The sequence below is a fragment of the Oncorhynchus mykiss genome, unplaced genomic scaffold, assembly GCF_013265735.2.
Source record: "Oncorhynchus mykiss isolate Arlee unplaced genomic scaffold, USDA_OmykA_1.1 un_scaffold_121, whole genome shotgun sequence".
Taxonomy (NCBI): domain Eukaryota; kingdom Metazoa; phylum Chordata; class Actinopteri; order Salmoniformes; family Salmonidae; genus Oncorhynchus; species Oncorhynchus mykiss.
In genome coordinates this window covers 1,114,894-1,135,636 of record NW_023493662.1, presented here as the reverse complement: position 1 = coordinate 1,135,636, position 20,743 = coordinate 1,114,894, and the positions used below count along the sequence as shown (strand labels likewise).

The 20,743-nt window shown below is 45.2% G+C and overlaps 2 protein-coding genes across 2 annotated transcripts in view; one reads left to right on the top strand and one right to left on the bottom strand.

Annotated features, from left to right (window-relative positions):
- LOC110515486 (E3 ubiquitin/ISG15 ligase TRIM25-like) overlaps positions 1-20,743 on the top strand; it is a 174,395-nt gene that overhangs the window by 30,899 nt on the left and 122,753 nt on the right. The window lies entirely within an intron of this gene.
- LOC118947084 (tripartite motif-containing protein 16-like) lies at positions 293-18,935 on the bottom strand. Its single transcript, XM_036972204.1, has 6 exons — positions 18,700-18,935; positions 14,518-14,751; positions 1,970-2,129; positions 1,785-1,844; positions 1,311-1,553; positions 293-383 (listed from the first exon to the last, which is right to left on the bottom strand). Exons 1-6 carry the CDS (start codon positions 18,781-18,783, stop codon positions 352-354), a joined length of 813 nt encoding a protein of 270 aa, XP_036828099.1. The 5' UTR covers positions 18,784-18,935; the 3' UTR covers positions 293-351.

Here is a 20,743-nt window from a genome sequence, read left to right as displayed (position 1 = left end):
AATGATATTAAAGTACTATTCTGAACATTACTGATATACTGAGTGGCAAGTCAAGATATCTGCTGGTTTTATTGTTTGGTCAACACCACCACCTGCTGGACAGGTTTAATGTTGCTGGACTGAGCAGTATGGGAGGATGAAAGATGACACATTTAGGGCCGGTTTCCTGGACATCTACATTGAACATACTGTTTAGTCCAGGACTAGGATTAATCTGTGTCTGGGAAACCAGACCATATAGTTTAGTAGAAAGTAAGTGATACCAGCTTGTAGTGGGCTGACTAGTCCTGAATTGTCCTTTAGTTCCTGGACCATTTTCCATGCAGCTCCAGGTGACAGAGAACACATCAATTAGGACCGAGCCAACAAGCTGATCAATGATACTGAGGAGAATTACATAGAGACAGAGAACCAACTGAGAAAACATATCAATGGTTCTGAATGACAACCAATATACATCAACACCAGACATCATGATTCATGGAAATGTACAAGATTAAAACATTGTAATGAATTTTAATTAATAACAAATCAGTTTACAGTTTAACCAGCTCAGCTATAGACTAAACCAGCATGACTAGTATCTATGTGGACCCTACTACAGTTTAACCAGTTCAGCTATAGACTACACCAGCATGACTAGTATCTATGTGGACCCTACTACAGTTTAACCAGCTCAGCTATAGACTACACCAGCATGACTAGTATCTATGTGGACCCTACTACAGTTTAACCAGCTCAGCTATAGACTACACCAGCATGACTAGTATCTATGTGGACCCTACTACAGTTTAACCAGCTCAGCTATAGACTACACCAGCATGACTAGTATCTATGTGGACCCTACTACAGTTTAACCAGCTCAGCTATAGACTACACCAGCATGACTAGTATCTATGTGGACCCTACTACAGTTTAACCAGCTCAGCTATAGACTACACCAGCATGACTAGTATCTATGTGGACCCTACTACAGTTTAACCAGCTCAGCTATAGACTACACCAGCATGACTAGTATCTATGTGGACCCTACTACAGTTTAACCAGCTCAGCAGTACCTCCTACATAGAGCCTAAACCCAGGATAGAGGGGCTGAGTGAATGTGGTCTGGACTCTGTGGAGGAGGGTCATTGTGTCAGAGACACTGTAGAAGGACAGAGTACCTGCCTTGTGATCCAGGTACACTCCTACTCTGGAGGACTGAGGGCCTGATACTTTAGTCCCAACATTATTGTGTCTGAACCAATAACCACCTCTATAGTAATGTAAACTCCAGGACTTGTTATTGTTTCCAAATCCACCATCATTACCTCTCTCTGTTCTGCTGATATCTTTATATGAGACTGCTGTAATAACAACACCAGTCCACTCCACCTCCCAGTAACAGCGTCCAGACAGACCCTCTCTACACAGAACCTGACAGTAGTTGGTGAATCTGTCTGGATGGTCAGGATATGGTTGGACTTGGTCTGTATTGGTCACCTTTCTGTTCCCTTTAGACAGAGAGAGGCGTGTGTGTGCTGTGTTTGGGTCCAGTGTGAGCTGACAGGAATCTGGGAGAAGAGCAGAGACCAATGAGGGGAGTCAGAACAATAAGTTAAGTCAGATACTGTATCTACCCTGTCTTTGATTAGAGCACAGCAGAGATCAAATCAGAGAAATATGAGGAGTCAGATAGATACCCAGTCTTTGATTAGATCTACTATTGCTATATATTTCTAGAGGGATTGTTAGGAGTGTCAGTAAAAAGAGACTGTTAGTTACTTCACAATAAAGAGACTCACATTGTAACAACTGTTCTCTGGTCTTGGGCTCTGGAGGCAGTACAACATCCACTATATTCACTACAGACACACAAACACATTGACAGAGAGAGGGAATGTTATCATCAGACCATATTCCACATGTATATGACTAGTAGGGAACTTTCAATGGTCTAAAGTTGATGTTCTTATTGTTTTCAACACACCTGTAGAGGAGATCTTGGTCCATTCTCCTTTAAGGAAGTCTTCTAGTTTCTCTCTCAGTTCAGACACAGTCTTACTCACATCTCCAAAGTACTGAAGAGGACGGACAACGATGCTGGGTAAGTCTGAAGATACACTGATACTGGAGAGAGACTGATAACTCTGGAGAGAGAGAGAGAAAGAGACTGATAACTGGAGATAGAGAGAGAGAGAGACTGACAACTCTGGAGAGAGAGAGACTGATAACTCTGGAGAGAGAGCGAGAGAGAGAGAGAGAGAGAGACTGATAACTCTGGAGAGAGAGAGAGAGAGACTGATAACTGGAGATAGAGAGAGAGAGAGACTGACAACTCTGGAGAGAGAGAGACTGATAACTCTGGAGAGAGAGCGAGAGAGAGAGAGAGAGAGAGAGAGACTGATAACTCTGGAGAGAGAGAGAGGGACGGACAGAGAGAGAGAAGGACGGACAGAGAGAAAGATCTAGAGAGTTCCGGAGTTCCAAATTGAGCAGCTGCTGAAAAATGAGCTCCTGTATATATTGAGATTTAAATGGTTTTTTAGAGTGAAGTACATCGAAAAAATCAAAAGAAAACTGCAAGACTCAATAGAAGACAATACAAGCAACAAACCAAAAAGACAGGATTTTGAAAAAGTAACTATTTTTCATAAAATTATACAGTTATCTTAGCTAGCTGAATTGTTAGCTGAATTGTTTACATGTTGCTAAGCAGTTGCTAGGGACTCTCCTGGAAGAAGCTAGCTAGCTTACAAAGAATAACAAAAAAATATCTAGTTAACAGAAGAAAGGAAGACAAAATAAGGACAAAATAAGGACAGAAGAAAAAGGAAAAGAAAAAAGGACAACAAAGTGAAACAGTCCTCTGAAGAAACAAGAGAGCATTATACAAGAAACAGCACTTCTATTGCAACATTGTAGCCAACATCACCAGCGTTGCTATGGAAATTGTTTACCCACCAGACATCCAAACAGAGAAAGCTAAGAAAAGTTTCAAAGGTTTGTTGATGGGACAGAACCATGAATGCCTGTTTGCAGATCTTACCAGTTACAGAACAAGAGCAAATTTAATTTTTAATACCAATCGAGGGAACATATGGAAAAAGGTTATTTGCAACCATTTCCCTTTCTCAAAAAAGAGGGGCATCAGCCAAGGATGTCAGATCAGCATTTTTGAAGAAGCTGACCAGAGCAACACATATCAAACAGTAAACTTATATAATAATGGAACTGTATTGATACAAGGCAATGATTCAAGCCTCCAGGCTTTTGAGAATAGGTTTGCTACCCTAAAAGAAGACGCTGACATCATCTCAGAAAATGAGGAAAAAGTCAAGGAGGGAGATGGAGAAAAGCAGACCCCAATGGTCTCTGTGACCCAGCAGGAAGCCCTCAACGTCCCTTTACCTACCTCACCTGCAGCAGACAGAGTCAAGGACATGACAATTTCAATAAGAACACCTGCTATGCAACGTTTCCACAACACCCTCTCTCTAGTCGAAGCAGAGGTCATAGAACTCAGAGAGAAGAAGCTTCAAGAGGAGGACACTGTCCAGAAACTCAAAGAAGAGATGAAACAGTTCAGGGAGGAGAGCAGAGCATCCATAGCTAAATTAGAAAGCAGAATGGACAAGCTGAGTCAGACAAATGATGACCTCAGAGTACATCTGAGCACAACTAGAAAGGAGCTCGAACAAAAAGAGAGGTACATTGACACCCTCAACCGGCAGAGAGTCATTGTGTCCTCTGCATCTAGAGAACATGTCCACCAGCTTGGTACAACACAAGCAGAACCTGAGACCAGCATGGCCTCCACTACACAGCCGGATGACACTGCACCAGCCTACCAGTCTGCTCCAGCCCAGGTCAACCTACCAGCCTCTCAGTCTGCTCCAGCCCAGGTCAACCTACCAGCCTCCCAGTCTGCTCCAGCCCAGGTCAGAATACCAGCCTCCCAGTCTGCTCCAGCCCAGGTTAACCTACCAGCCTCCCAGTCTGCTCCAGACCAGGTCAACCTACCAGCCTCCCAGTCTGCTCCAGCCCAGGTCAGAATACCAGCCTCCCAGTCTGCTCCAGCCCAGGTTAACCTACCAGCCTCCCAGTCTGCTCCAGCCCAGGTCAACCTACCAGCCTCCCAGTCTGCTCCAGCCCAGGTCAGAATACCAGCCTCCCAGTCTGCTCCAGCCCAGGTTAACCTACCAGCCTCCCAGTCTGCTCCAGCCCAGGTCAGAATACCAGCCTCCCAGTCTGCTCCACCCAGACAATCACCCACAACTGCAATTCTAATTGATTCAAATGGGAAGTTCTTAGTCCAGGAAAGATTATTCCCTAGACACCAGGTGTATAAGTTCTGGTGTCCTACAACTGAGAGTGCAATGCAGCTACTCAGTCAGACCAGGATTGACACCCCTGACAACATCATCATCCACACTGGCACAAACGACCTTCATGCCAAAGGTGAAAATGTATCTGGGGCAGTGAGAAGAGTGGCAGAACGGGCACAGGCTATGTTCCCAACAACCAATATAGTTGTGTCCACCCTCCTACCAAGAAAAGACTTCCCAGAAAAGTTGATCGACAAAATAAATCAACAGATCACTGTGGACTGTGCCTCACTGCTCAACGTCAGAACGGCTCACCACCCCACTCTGACATGTCAACACTTATATGATAATATACATCTTGATCAGGACAGTATCAGAACCTTTGCCAAGGACCTAAAAGATGCAACACTTGGCAGGGACCCACACACCCATCACCCCAGCAACAAAGGTCCCCCGCCCCACCTTCTGAAACAACAGTACCTCCACCATCCCGAGGAGAAAAGAGCCAGACATGGCTTATTACAGCACAGCTCTACTAGACCAGGCCCAACACAGCACAGCTCTACTAGACCCGGCCCATCACAACACAGCTCTACTAGACCCGGCCCTTCACAACACAGCTCTACTAGACCCGGCCCATCCCAACACAGCTCTACTAGACCTGGCCCATCACAACACAGCTCTACTAGACCCGGCCCATCACAACACAGCTCTACTAGACCCGGCCCATCACAACACAGCTCTACTAGACCCGGCCCATCACAACACAGCTCTACTAGACCCGGCCCATCACAACACAGCTCTACTAGACCCGGCCCATCACAACACAGCTCTACTAGACCTGTCCCATCACAACACAGCTCTACTAGACCCAGCCCATCACAACACAGCTCTGACCACTACTCCAGGGTCGGTCAGAACACTGCCCTTCAGGGAAGTAGACCACATGATGCAGTCCACACCATGTATCAATTAGATCGTCAGCCTACATATGCTGAGGTAACCTCTGGCAGAAGACCCCTAGAACAATCAGAGATAGGAGAGGTGCGCCAACTACTGCAACTAATATGCAGACTACTGAGCTAGACAGTCCCTTTAATTCACACACGGGCACACACGCGCACACACACACACAGACACACAGGGTTGCAGATTGCACATAAAATAAGTACAGTGCAATCTTATTCCATTCTTATTCATTTGTTTACAAATATTCCTAAATGTATTGACACCGGTATTATAATAATTATTATATGTAATGGTGTGTGTCTGTGTGTGTGTGTGCGCGTGTGTGTGTATGTATGTATGTATGTGTGTATATGTGTATGTGCATGTATGTGTGTATATATATATATATATATATATGTGTATGTGTATATATATGTATATATATATGTATGTATGTATGTGTGTGTGTGTGTATGTATGTGTGTGTGTGTGTGTGTGTGTGTGTGTGTGTGTGTGTGTGTGTGTGTGTGTGTGTATGTGTGTATATGTATGTGTATGTATATATGTGTATGTATGTGTATGTGTATGTATATATATATATATATATATGTATGTGTATGTATATATGTATGTATGTGTGTATATGTGTATGTATGTATATGTATATGTATATATATATATATATATATATAGTATTTTTTTTTTTTTTTGTTATTTTCGATGTACTTTACTCAAACCAGTGAATATCACTTATTATAAATGAGATCATTAACTATCAGCTCTTGGAATATCCAGGGCCTATACTCTTCACATTTTGGTTATAAAACAACTAATCCAGAATTGATTAAAAACATCAAGGGACAGGACATCATAATCCTACTGGAAACATGGTGTCGTGGAGACATAGATACTCAGTGTCCCTCAGGCTATAGAGAAAGTTTACTACCATCAATCAAACATAAAAATGTTAAACGGGGCCGAGACTCAGGTGGAATCATCATTTGGCATAAGCAGGACTTAGCACTGAATGAAATGAAAAAAGGTACCACTCACATTTGGCTAAAACTTAACAAAGGTACAATCTATTGTGACAATGATGTATACATATGTGCAGCTTATGCTCCTCCTTCAGATTCATCATATTATGATGATCAGTTTTTTGACAATCTCCAGACAGAAATCATTACATTTCAGGCGCAGGGTAAAGTGCTTCTTTGTGGAGATTTCAATGCAAGAACAGGTTCTGAGCCTGACTACACTGATGCGGGAGGTAACCACCACATATTTGGACACCCCTCCTTGTACAGTAGCCCTATTATAAATAATAGAAACAGTCCTGACCAAATACTGAACAAAAATGGAAAAGAGTTAGTACATCTCTGTCGAGCCTTAGGCCTGTACATGCTTAATGGTAGAATCAGAGGGGACTCTTTAGGTCAGTTTACTTACTGCTCAGCTCTTGGGACAAGTGTAGTCGATTATGCCATCACTGACATTGACCCCTCCTCCATTAGTGCATTCACTGTCAGACCACAGACACCATTGTCAGATCACAGTCAGATCAACGTGTTTCTGAAGAAATTAACCGGCAATATTCATTCAAAAAAACAGCCCAATAAACTTTACAACATAAACCAATCGTTCAGATGGGCTCCAAACAGTGCAGAGGCATTCATTGAAACATTGAACTCAAATGAAATGATGAACTCTATACAGTTTTTCAATAACTCACAGTACCAAAACAATAAAGATGGTGTCAATTCAGCTACCCAAAACATCAACTGCATATTCCAAAAAGCAGCATTGAAAGCAAATTTGAGAAAACCAAAGCAATGCAACATCAGAAGCAAAAATCAAAATGTTTCTGACAAATGGTTTGATAATGAATGTAAAACAATTAGAAAACACCTAAGACAAATGTCAAACAAAAAACATAAGCAGCAAAACAACCCAGAGCTACGATATGAATACTTTGAAACTCTGAAACAGTATAAACAAACACTGAAATGCAAGAAATTGAATTATACCAACAAGACACTTGATGAAATTGAAAACGCAATTGACCAAAATCAGTTCTGGGACATGTGGAACAATTTAAGCACATCAAAGCCACAAGAATTAGCCATACAAGATGTAGGAATTTGGAAAACTTACTTTGATAATCTATACAAAAACATCCCACAAAAAGACTTACAACAGAACCAATTAGAAATTATAGAAAAATTGAACATCCTTGAATCAGTCATTAAAAACAACCAAAATCCATTAGATTACCCAATAACCCAACAAGAACTAAATGAAAAGCTAAAATCTATTAAATCAAAAAAGGCTTGTGGTGTAGACAACATCAGAAATGAAATGCTGAAAAACAGCACACCTGAGTTGCAAAATGCTGTGCTTAAATTGTTCAACATGGTTTTAACTTCTGGCTGCTTCCCTGATGTCTGGAACCAGGGGCTCATCTCCCCTATCCACAAAAGTGGAGACAAATCAGACCCCAATAATTACAGGGGAATTTGCGTCAACAGTAACTTGGGAAAGATTTTCTGTAGCATTTTGAATTCAAGAATTCAAACCTTTCTTCAAGAAAAAAATGTAATAAGTAAATGTCAAATTGGCTTTCTCCCTAACCATCGCACTACTGACCATATATACACCTTACACACACTAATTAATAAACACGTCCACCAAAAAAAAGAGGGCAAAATCTTTGCTTGCTTTATTGACTTTAAAAAAGCATTTGATTCGATTTGGCATGAAGGGCTATTCTACAAAATTCTACAAAGTGGGCTTGGTGGTAAGGTGTATGACTTAATAAAATGTATGTACACAGAAAACAAGTGTGCAATAAAAATCAAAAACCAAAGAACAGAATTTTTTTCACAATGTCGAGGTGTGAGACAAGGCTGCAATTTGAGTCCAAATCTTTTCAACATTTATATCAATGAATTAGCAGACATGTTGGACCAATCTCCAGCCCCAGGACTCACACTATTTGACACAGAGGTGAAATACCTGCTATATGCTGATGACTTGGTACTTCTATCACCAACCAAAGAAGGTCTTCAACAAAACATTAATATTCTGGAGCAATATTGCCATAATTGGGCCCTGGCAGTAAATTTCCAAAAAACTAAAATCATGATTTTCCAAAAAAAAAACAGATGTCAGAAACACAAATGTAAATTCACCCTGAACAACACCTTAATTGAACACACAAAAAATTACACCTACCTTGGTCTGACCATATCTGCATCGGGAAACTTTAATATGGCAGTGAAGGCACTCAAAGAAAAAGCCCGCAGAGCAATGTATGCAATAAAAATGAAATTATTCAAAATCAACATCCCAATTAGAATTTGGACTAAAATATTTGACAGTGTAATCCTACCAATAGCACTTTATGGAAGTGAGGTTTGGGGGCCACTCAATAAACTGGATTTTAAAATGTGGGACAAACATCCAATTGAAGCCCTACATGCAGAATTCTGTCGGAAAATTCTACAAGTCCAGAGAAATACACCAACTAATGCATGTAGGGCAGAATTGGGCCGTTTTCCAGTAATAATGAAAATACAGAAAAGATCATTAAAATTTTGGCTACATCTAAATTCAAGTCCAAATTCGAGTCTGCAATTTAAAGCACTTCAAGCCCAAGAGCTGAGCCCAGAAACGAGCCCTCTCAGTCAGCTGGTGTTGGACCTCACCAACCAAGCTGACGCCAGCACTGCTTCAAAAGAAAGAATTCCAATAAGCAAAATTATGAACCAATCAAAGGAATCATATTTACAATACTGGAAAAACGAAACAAAATCCCAAAGCCGACTAAATTGCTATCTGACCCTAAACAGAGAATATGAATTGGCTGATTATCTCTACTCTGTCAGAGATACGAAGCAGAGACAGATCCTTACCAAGTACAGGCTGAGTGACCACCGATTGGCAATAGAAACCGGCAGACATAAAAAGACATGGCTACCCAAAGAGGAGCGTGTATGTGGTCACTGCATGACAGGGGAGGTAGAGACAGAGATGCACTTTCTCCTTTACTGTGATAAATATTCCTCACAAAGAGATTCATTATTCACAGAAATGACTACATATATTCCAAATTTTTACAAATTGAACCCAGAGGAAAAACTAAGAATACTCATGGGCGAAGGAGCAATGGCTCCTCTTGCAGCCAAATATGTATTTTCCTGCCATAGCCTGAGGGACACTGAATAATAACATCTGCATAGTAAACAGTAACTTACTTATTATTACTATTATTGTTATTACTATAATTATTAATGTTTACTGTAGACTGTTACCATTTTATTGTTATTATTTTTGTATTTAATTTTGTATTATTATTTACTACCATTTTATATTATTATTTGCTATCATTTATAATTTTGTTACAATGTATATTGTATACATTGTTGCTTTGGCAATATTGACACAATGTTTTTCATGCCAATAAAGCAGCTTGAATTTGAATTTGAATTTGAAAGAGGGACGGACAGAGAGAGAGAGGGACGGACAGAGAGAGAGAGAGGGACGGACAGAGAGAGAGAGAGAGAGGGACGGACAGAGAGAGAGAGAGGGACGGACAGAGAGAGAGAGACGGACAGAGAGAGAGAGGGACGGACAGAAAGAGAGAGAGAGAGGGACGGACAGAGAGAGAGAGAGAGAGGGACGGACAGAGAGAGAGCGAGAGAGGGACGGACAAAGAGAGAGAGAGAGGGACGGACAGAAGGAGAGAGAGACGGACGGACAGAGAGAGAGGGACGGACAGAGAGAGAGAGGGACGGACAGAGAGAGAGAGAGGGACGGACAGAGAGAGAGAGGGACAGAGAGAGAGAGGGGCGGACAGAGAGAGACGGACAGAGAGAGAGGCGCGGACAGAAAGAGAGAGAAGGACGGACAGAGAGAGAGAAGGACGGACAGAGAGAGAGAGGGACGGACAGAGAGAGAGAGGGGCGGACAGAGAGAGAGAGGGGCGAACAGAGAGAGAGAGGGACGGACAGAGAGAGAGAGGGACGGACAGAGAGAGAGAGGGACGGACAGAGAGAGAGAGGGACGGACAGAGAGAGAGAGGGACGGACAGAGAGAGAGAGAGGGACGGACAGAGAGAGAGAGAGGGACGGACAGAGAGAGAGAGAGGGACGGACAGAGAGAGAGAGAGGGACGGACAGAGAGAGAGAGGGACAGACAGAGAGAGAGAGGGGCGGACAGAGAGAGAGAGGGGCGGACAGAGAGAGAGAGGGACAGAAAGAGAGAGGGACGGACAGAGAGAGAGGGACGGACAGAGAGAGAGAGGGACGGACAGAGAGAGAGGGGCGGACAGAGAGAGAGGGGCGGACAGAGAGAGAGGGGCGGACAGAGAGAGAGGGGCGGACAGAGAGAGAGAGGGGCGGACAGAGAGAGAGAGGGGCGGACAGAGAGAGAGAGGGACGGACAGAGAGAGAGGGACGGACAGAGAGAGAGGGACGGACAGAGAGAGAGAGAGAGGGACAGAGAGAGAGAGGGACGGACAGAGAGAGAGGGGCGGACAGAAAGAGAGAGGGACGGACAGAGAGAGAGGGGCGGACAGAGAGAGAGAGGGACGGATAGAGAGAGAGAGGGACGGACAGAGAGAGAGGGGCGGACAGAGAGAGAGAGGGACGGATAGAGAGAGAGAGGGACGGACAGAGAGAGAGAGAGGGACGGACAGAGAGAGAGAGAAGGGCGGACAGAGAGATAGAGAGGGGCGGACAGAGAGAGAGAGGGGCGGACAGAGAGAGAGAGGGGCGGACAGAGAGAGAGGGACGGAGAGAGAGAGAGGGACGGACAGAGAGAGAGGGGCGGACAGAGAGAGAGAGATGGGACGGACAGAGAGAGGGAGAGGGACGGACAGAGAGAGAGAGAGGGACGGACAGAGAGAGAGAGAAGGGCGGACAGAGAGATAGAGAGGGGCGGACAGAGAGAGAGAGGGGCGGACAGAGAGAGAGAGGGGCGGACAGAGAGAGAGGGACGGACAGAGAGAGAGAGGGAAGGACAGAGAGAGAGGGGCGGACAGAAAGAGAGAGGGACGGACAGAGAGAGAGAGAGAGGGACAGACAGAGAGAGAGAGAGGGACAGACAGAGAGAGAGAGGGACGGATAGAGAGAGAGAGGGGCGGACAGAGAGAGAGGGGCGGACAGAGAGAGAGGGGCGGACAGAGAGAGACAGGGACGGATAGAGAGAGAGAGGGGCGGACAGAGAGAGAGGGGCGGACAGAGAGAGAGAGGGACGGATAGAGAGAGAGAGGGACGGACAGAGAGAGAGAGGGACGGACAGAGAGAGAGGGGCGGGTAGAGAGAGAGAGGGACGGACAGAGAGAGAGGGACGGATAGAGAGAGAGAGGGACGGACAGAGAGAGAGAGAGGGGGACGGACAGAGAGAGAGAGAGGGGGACGGACAGAGAGAGAGGGACGGATAGAGAGAGAGGGACGGACAGAGAGAGAGAGGGACGGACAGAGAGAGAGGGACGGATAGAGAGAGAGAGGGACGGACAGAGAGAGAGAGGGACGGACAGAGAGAGAGAGGGACGGACAGAGAGAGAGGGACGGACAGAGAGAGAGGGGCGGACAGAGAGAGAGAGGGACAGAAAGAGAGAGGGGCGGACAGAGAGAGAGAGGGAAGGACAGAGAGAGGGACGGATAGATAGAGGGACGGACAGAGAGAGGGAGAGAGAGAGGGGGACGGACAGAGAGAGAGAGGGAGAGAGGGACAGAGAGAGAGGGAGGGACGGACAGAGAGAGAGAGAGGGACGGACAGAGAGAGAGAGAGCGAGAGAGAGGGACAGACAGAGAGAGAGAGGGGAGGACAGAGAGAGAGGGACGGACAGAGAGAGAGGGACGGACAGAGAGAGAGAGGGACGGACAGAGAGAGAGGGACGGACAGAGAGAGAGAGGGACGGACAGAGAGAGAGAGGGACGGACAGAGAGAGAGAGGGACGGACAGAGAGAGAGAGGGACAGAGAGAGAGAGGGGCGGACAGAGAGAGACGGACAGAGAGAGAGGCGCGGACAGAAAGAGAGAGAAGGACGGACAGAGAGAGAGAAGGACGGACAGAGAGAGAGAGGGACGGACAGAGAGAGAGAGGGGCGGACAGAGAGAGAGAGAGGGGCGAACAGAGAGAGAGAGGGACGGACAGAGAGAGAGAGGGACGGACAGAGAGAGAGAGAGGGACGGACAGAGAGAGAGAGAGGGACGGACAGAGAGAGAGAGAGGGGCGGACAGAGAGAGAGAGGGGGACGGACAGAGAGAGAGAGGGACAGACAGAGAGAGAGAGGGGCGGACAGAGAGAGAGAGGGGCGGACAGAGAGAGAGAGGGACAGAAAGAGAGAGGGACGGACAGAGAGAGAGGGATGGACAGAGAGAGAGAGAGAGAGAGGGACAGAGAGAGAGAGGGACGGACAGAGAGAGAGGGGCGGACAGAGAGAGAGGGGCGGACAGAGAGAGAGGGGCGGACAGAGAGAGAGGGGCGGACAGAGAGAGAGAGGGGCGGACAGAGAGAGAGAGGGGCGGACAGAGAGAGAGAGGGACGGACAGACAGAGAGAGAGGGACGGACAGAGAGAGAGAGAGGGACAGAGAGAGAGAGGGGCGGACAGAGAGAGAGAGGGACGGATAGAGAGAGAGAGGGACGGACAGAGAGAGAGAGGGACGGACAGAGAGAGAGGGGCGGACAGAGAGAGAGGGACGGATAGAGAGAGAGAGGGGCGGACAGAGAGAGAGAGGGACGGGTAGAGAGAGAGAGGGACGGACAGAGAGAGAGGGACGGATAGAGAGAGAGAGAGGGGGACGGACAGAGAGAGAGGGGGACGGACAGAGAGAGAGAGAGGGACGGATAGAGAGAGAGAGGGACGGACAGAGAGAGAGAGGGACGGACAGAGAGAGAGGGACGGATAGAGAGAGAGAGGGACGGACAGAGAGAGAGAGGGACGGACAGAGAGAGACGGACGGATAGAGAGAGAGAGGGACGGACAGAGAGAGAGGGGCGGACAGAGAGAGAGAGGGACAGAAAGAGAGAGGGGCGGACAGAGAGAGAGAGAGGGACGGACAGAGAGAGGGACGGATAGATAGAGGGACGGACAGAGAGAGGGCGAGAGAGAGGGGGACGGACAGAGAGAGAGAGGGAGAGAGGGACAGAGAGAGAGGGAGGGACGGACAGAGAGAGAGAGAGGGACGGACAGAGAGAGAGAGAGCGAGAGAGAGGGACAGACAGAGAGAGAGAGAGGGGAGGACAGAGAGAGAGAGAGGGGAGGACAGAGAGAGAGGGACGGACAGAGAGAGAGGGACGGACAGAGAGAGAGAGGGACGGACAGAGAGAGAGAGGGACGGACAGAGAGAGAGAGGGACGGACAGAGAGAGAGAGGGACGGACAGAGAGAGAGAGGGACGGACAGAGAGAGAGAGAGGGACGGACAGAGAGAGAGAGGGACATGGCTCTCAAGAGAAGACAGGCTATGTGCTCACTGCCCACAAAATGAGGTGGAAACTGAGCTGCACTTCCTAACCTCCTGCCCAATGTATGACCATATTAGAGATACATATTTCCCTCAGATTACACAGATCCACAAAGAATTTGAAAACAAATCCAAATTTGAAAAACTCCCATATCTACTGGGTGAAATTCCACAGTGTGCCATCACAGCAGCAAGATTTGTGACCTGTTGCCACGAGAAAAGGGCAACCAGTGAAGAACAAACACCATTGTAAATACAACCCATATCTATGCTTATTTATTTTATCTTGTGTCCTTTAACCATTTGTACATTGTTAAAACACTGTATATATATATATAATATGACATTTGTAATGTCTTTATTGTTTTGAAACTTCTCTATGTTTACTGTTAATTTTTATTGTTTATTTCACTTTATATATTATCTACCTCACTTGCTTTGGCAATGTTAACACATGTTTCCCATGCCAATAAAGCCCTTGAATTGAATTGAATTGAGTTGAGATAGAGAGGGACGGACAGAGAGAGAGAGAGGGACGGACAGAGAGAGAGAGAGAGGGACGGACAGAGAGAGAGAGAGAGGGAGGGACGGACAGAGAGAGAGAGAGAGAGAGGGACGGACAGACAGAGAGAGAGGGACGGACAGACAGAGAGAGAGGGACGGACAGAGAGAGAGAGAGGGACGGACAGAGAGAGGGACAGAGAGACAGACAGGACAACATAATGATTGAGATGAATTGTTTCACATGAAGTTAATTTCGTATCACATGTAACAAGACAGTTTAGTTACCTGGAGGAAATGGATATGATCCTCTGTGTGTGAGAGCTGCTCCAGCTCAGTGCTTCTCTTCCTCAGCTCAGCTATCTCCTGCTTCAGTTGCTCCAGGAGTCCTTCAGCTTGACTCACTTGAGCCTTCTCTTGGGCTCTGATCAGCTCCTTCACCTCAGAGCTCCTTCTCTCAATGGAGCGGATCAGCTCAGTAAAGATCTGATCACTGTCCTCCACTGCTGACTGTGCAGAGAGCTGGAGAGAGAGAGAGAGAGAGAGAGAGAGAGAGAGAGACAGAGACAGAGAGAGAGAGAGAGAAAGACAGTAGGTTCAGGTTCTCTGCACCCCATTGAGTCAGAACTCTGGCAGGTCCACCAGGCCGTGTCCTCCCTCCTGGACAGACAGGTAACAGAACACCTCTTGGTCCTGCTCTACTCTCCTCCCTCCTGGACAGACAGGTACAGAACACCTCTTGGTCCTGCTCTACTCTCCTCCCTCCTGGACAGACAGGTACAGAACACCTCTTGGTCCTGCTCTACTCTCCTCCCTCCTGGACAGACAGGTACAGAACACCTCTTGGTCCTGCTCTACTCTCCTCCCTCCTGGACAGACAGGTACAGAACACCTCTTGGTCCTGCTCTACTCTCCTCCCTCCTGGACAGACAGGTACAGAACACCTCTTGGTCCTGCTCTACTCTCCTCCCTCCTGGACAGACGGGTACAGAACACCTCTTGGTCCTGCTCTACTCTCCTCCCCTCCCTCCTGGACATACAGGTACAGAACACCTCTTGGTCCTGCTCTACTCTCCTCCCTCCTGGACATACAGGTACAGAACACCTCTTGGTCCTGCTCTACTCTCCTCCCTCCTGGACAGACGGGTACAGAACACCTCTTGGTCCTGCTCTACTCTCCTCCCTCCTGGACAGACAGGTACAGAACACCTCTTGGTCCTGCTCTACTCTCCTCCCTCATGGACAGACAGGTACAGAACACCAGCCTCTCTTTTCTGGGAAAGAAAGTTTCTGTCCACCAACATGTCTTCTGTTTTGACATCAATACCATAGTTCTTGGTAAACTCAGTTCAGCATGATGTATCTAGGAAGTTGTTTGAGTTTTATTTTAGTTTTACTATTGAGAGTTCCCTCTATTTGTGTTTTCACTAGATTCATCATTGACACGGAAAGAGAGTCCCTGTCTTCCTAACATTGATGTGACCACAACAATTCTCCTCAGATACTCCCTTCTCTCTGCAATATCACCAGCAGGGTCAGATGTTCAAATCTGAGCAATGTTCCCATGATTGATAGTTTCCTGGTAGCTTTGCCACAACACTGTCTCTGTGAGTTTGTGTCATCTCATGTTTGACAAAGATAAACTAAGATTTTTTCAAAATTTTTGCAATATCATTTATAGCCTGGCACAGATAGTAAAACTACATTAAATACAACGTTAACTAGATATTATCTGTGTCATTTATAGCCTGGCACAGATAGTAAAACTACATTAAATACAACGTTAACTAGATATTATCTGTGTCACTTATAGCCTGGCACAGATAGTAAAACTACATTAAATACAACGTTAACTAGATATTATCTGTGTCATTTATAGCCTGGCACAGATAGTAAAACTACATTAAATACAACGTTAACTAGATATTATCTGTGTCATTTATAGCCTGGCACAGATAGTAAAACTACATTAAATACAACGTTAACTAGATATTATCTGTGTCATTTATAGCCTGGCACAGATAGTAAAACTACATTAAATACAACGTTAACTAGATATTATCTGTGTCATTTATAGCCTGGCACAGATAGTAAAACTACATTAAATACAACGTTAACTAGATATTATCTGTGTCATTTATAGCCTGGCACAGATAGTAAAACTACATTAAATACAACGTTAACTAGATATTATCTGTGTCATTTATAGCCTGGCACAGATAGTAAAACTACATTAAATACAACGTTAACTAGATATTATCTGTGTCATTTATAGCCTGGCACAGATAGTAAAACTACATTAAATACAACGTTAACTAGATATTATCTGTGTCATTTATAGCCTGGCACAGATAGTAAAACTACTGTAGCGACCCGCACAGACAGCTGTGTGTTATGTGTTCGGCTAGTAGGTGGTTGTGTTGTACTTACCAGTTCCCAGTGTTCGCGGGGTCCGACATGCCAATCAACCTGCTATCTGCCAATCACAGGAATGCCTGGGATGTTCTGATGCCGGGCATCCTGGTGGTTGGCGGAGTGGCGTGGAGGGGGCGGGGCATTGGAAGTTAAGGTTCAGCCTTTGTTCTCTCTCTTACGTCTGGGCTTCACAAGAGAAGGTCCCGATTGGCTTGTGGGGTATCTTTCATTTATTTGGCGTGAGCTAAGGCCAAACAGTAGCCTGTGTAAAGTTGCTAATAAACCGTCAATTCGTAACTCAATCCTCTGTCTGGACAATTGTTCCTTTATGATCTAGTCAGGTCATTACACTACATTAAATACAACGTTAACTAGATATCATCGCCACATAACTTATGTCGAATTTAAAAGACACCGTTACCGTTAGTAACGTCTGTTACACTGTAACTTACAGGCAGCCTCACATAAAAACCTATTGGTTAACAAAGCTTTGATTATGACCAAAGTCTATAGTAGTGAAAACTCTCTCTATTCTAACTTACCACACATTCACATCACTGCCTCGACATGAATGTGTCCTGTCAGAGCCGTTTCCTGTCCGTTAACTGTTAACAGTCTCGAGCCACAGCTTAACCAATGAGCTACAAGGAGGACTGACAGTCACGAGCGGTGCAGCAGCCTCCCCCGGGTCCTAGTGCCCGCCCGGTAAGACGGTTAAGATGCGATGGAACGGTTGACGGAGAGAAAATAAATCACAGAGAAAATATATTGACTGATATATTGAATTGTTTAGGGAAGCTTTAGCTTTGGCTTTAATACATTCTGAAAATACTTGAAAACCAAAAGAGAAAAGAATAGTAGCCCTCCCCAGGAACCACAAAACCCTCACAGACCAACTTCTTCTTCTATGATATAATGGAGGTCCTCAAATCTTATTTTAGGGATATGGAGGCGTCTCGTGTGGCCAATAGCCTGGGGAAATGCATAGCGCCAAATTCAAATAATACGCGATAAAACTCAAACTTTCATTAAATCACACATGCAGGGTACTCAATTAAAGCTACACTCGTTGTGAATCCAGCCAACATGTCAGATTTTAAAAATGCTTTTCGGCGAAAGCATGAGAAGCTATTATCTGATAGCATGCACCCCCCTGAATCAAACCCCTAACCTCTGCCTCTTCTTCATTTCACCAATGATTAACTTCAACTCAATTCCAAAGACTGGTGACATCCTGTGGAAGTTGTAGGAACTGTAAACTGGGCGCTATCTAATTTCCCTTGACAAAGACAATTCAGGGAACTGCCAGAGGGATTGTTTTTTCTGAACAGTTTTTCCTTGGGGTTTTGCCTGCTACATAAGTTCTGTTATAGTCACAGACATGATTGAACCAGTTTTAGAAACTTCAGAGTGTTTTCTATCCACACATACTAATCATATGCATATACTATATTCCTGGCATGAGTAGCAGGAAGTTGAACAACAAAACCCTCACAGACCAACTTCTTCTTCTATGATATAATGGTGGTCCTCAAACCAACGTTAAAGGTGCATGGCGCCACCTACTGTGCTGGAGTGTAATCAATCACGGTTTACACCACTCTAAATCCTCCTACCTAACTCAGAACTTCTGAGAAAATAAAAGAGTCCTACTAACTTCTAATAGACCCTCCCCCATCCCCCAAATCACTTCCAAGTGTAATGTTTACTGTTCATTTCTGATTGTTTATTTCACTTTTGTTTATTGTCTATTTCACTTGCTTTAGCAATGTAAACATATATTTCCATGCCAAAAAAGCCCTATGAATTGAATTCAATTGAGAGTGAGAGACAGCTCCATGTTAATGTATAGGGATATGGGTCGTCATGGTTACTCATGGTTATGTGATGAGGCAGCCCAGTCAGTTACATGAACCAGTCTATTCTCTGAAAGGGGTCCAGACAGCCTGTTCCCAACAGTGGGGTCAGTGGGATTGGATAGGGGCCCCTCTCTCTCTCTCTCTGACTGGAGGAGAGAAGTGAAATGGTGTGTCTCCTCTGGTCAACAATACTCACCTTGAAAGACTCCACAGCCTGTTGGAGCTCCTTCAGCTCCTTCTCTCTCTCCTGGAATCTCTGCTGGACCTTCTGCTGACTCATCCCCAGCTGCCTCTGTGGAGAATCACTCTTCAATGAGCTATCAAGCTTTATTAGTCCAGTAGATCAATAGTATAGTAATATGACATAGGACCCATAGAGAGGAAGGTCTACAATCCTGAGGAAGTCCCTTTACAATATTATATTATGTTGCTATGTGAATGATTATAGTTTTTATGGTAGGCCTACGTGTATCAAGGGGTTGAGACTGAACTTTGGACTCATAAAAGGCCATTCAGAATGATAATAGTGTTTGACTTTAGAAAATGGTGATACATTTGTAACAAACTCAATATACTCAAGGTTTGTGTTCATATTTGTGGATCCATTTCATATTGTATATAATATAATGATCTCATATTCAAACAGATTTAGTTCCTACTGTATCTTTAATTCTTTGTTTATCAGACAGTCACCAACAAGTTGTTCTGGTCTTACCTGTTTCTCAGTCCTCTCTGCTGCAGCTGACACTGTATCATGGCCTTTATGTTCATCTATCACACACTGATAACAGATACACTGCTGATCGGTACGACAGTAAACCTCCAGCAGTTTGTCATGATGAGAGCAGATCTTCTCTTGTAGGTGTGCGGTGGCTTTGTCCAGCTTGTGCTTCTTCAAAGCAGGAAATTCATAGTGAGGTTGGAGGTGAGTCTCACAGTAAGAGGCCAGACACACCAGACAGGACATGAGGGCTTTCTGCTTTCTGGTCCCAGTGCAGAAATCACACACCACATCTCCAGGTCCAGCATAGCACAGAGCAGAAGGGGGAGCAGCCTGGAGTCCTGTCTTCCTCAGTTTCTCCACCAGCTCAGCCAACATGTTATTTTTCCTCAGATTAGGCCTTGGAGTGAAGGTCTCTCTGCACTGAGGACAGCTATAGACCCCTTTCAGATCATCCTGATCCCAGCAGCCCTTAATACAGCTCCTACAGTAACTGTGTCCACAGGCAGTAGTGACCGGCTCCTTCAGTAGATCCAGACAGACAGAACAACAGAACTGGTCCTGGTCCAGCAGAACTCCCTGTTGAGCCATTTGGACAGTTGTTCACTGTCACACAGACAGACGACACAGAGACTCAGATCAGTTTCGTTTCCTCAGAAGAGAGTTTGTGGGAAGGGGAGGGACTTCCTGGTTCTGCCAGAGGGCTGGGGTTAGAGGGAGGGAGGGGTTAGAGGAAGGGAGGGAGAGAGAGAAAACTGCAGGCAAAGTTGAGAAGGCCTTAGTTTCTAGGTTAGGACCCTTAATATAGAATAAATTAAATAGAGTGGTTAGAATATATAAAGGGTAACAGTTTCTATGAAGTACATATCTATAATGCTTTTAACCAGTTAGAGCTCTAGGGGCGCTATTTCATTTTTGGATAAAAAACGTTCCCGTTTTAAGCGCGATATTTTGTCACGAAAAGATGCTCGACTATGCATATTCTTGACAGTTTTGGAAAGAAAACACTCTGAAGTTTCAGAATCTGCAAAGATTTTGTCTGTAAGTGCCCCAGAACTCATTCTACAGGCGAAACCAAGATGATGCATCACCCAGGAATTAGCAGAATTTCTGAAGCTCTGTTTTCCATTCTCTCCTTATATGGCTGTGATTGCGCAAGGAACGAGCCTACACTTTCTGTCGTTCGCCCAAGGTCTTAGCAGCATTGTGACGTATTTGTAGGCATATCATTGGAAGATTGGCCATAAGAGACTACATTTTCCAGAGGTCCGCCCGGTGTCCTTTGTCTAAATTTGTGCGTAATCTTCAGGTGCGGTCATTTTCTCCTGGGATTCAGGAGAGAAAGCATGTATCCAAGAACGATGTATCAATGAAGAGATATGTGAAAAACACCTTGAGGCTTGATTCTAAAAAACGTTTGCCATGTTTTCAGTCGATATTATGGAGTTAATTTGGAAAAAAGTTTGCGTTTTGAGGACTGAATTTATGGATTTTTTTTGGTAGCCAAATGTGATGTATA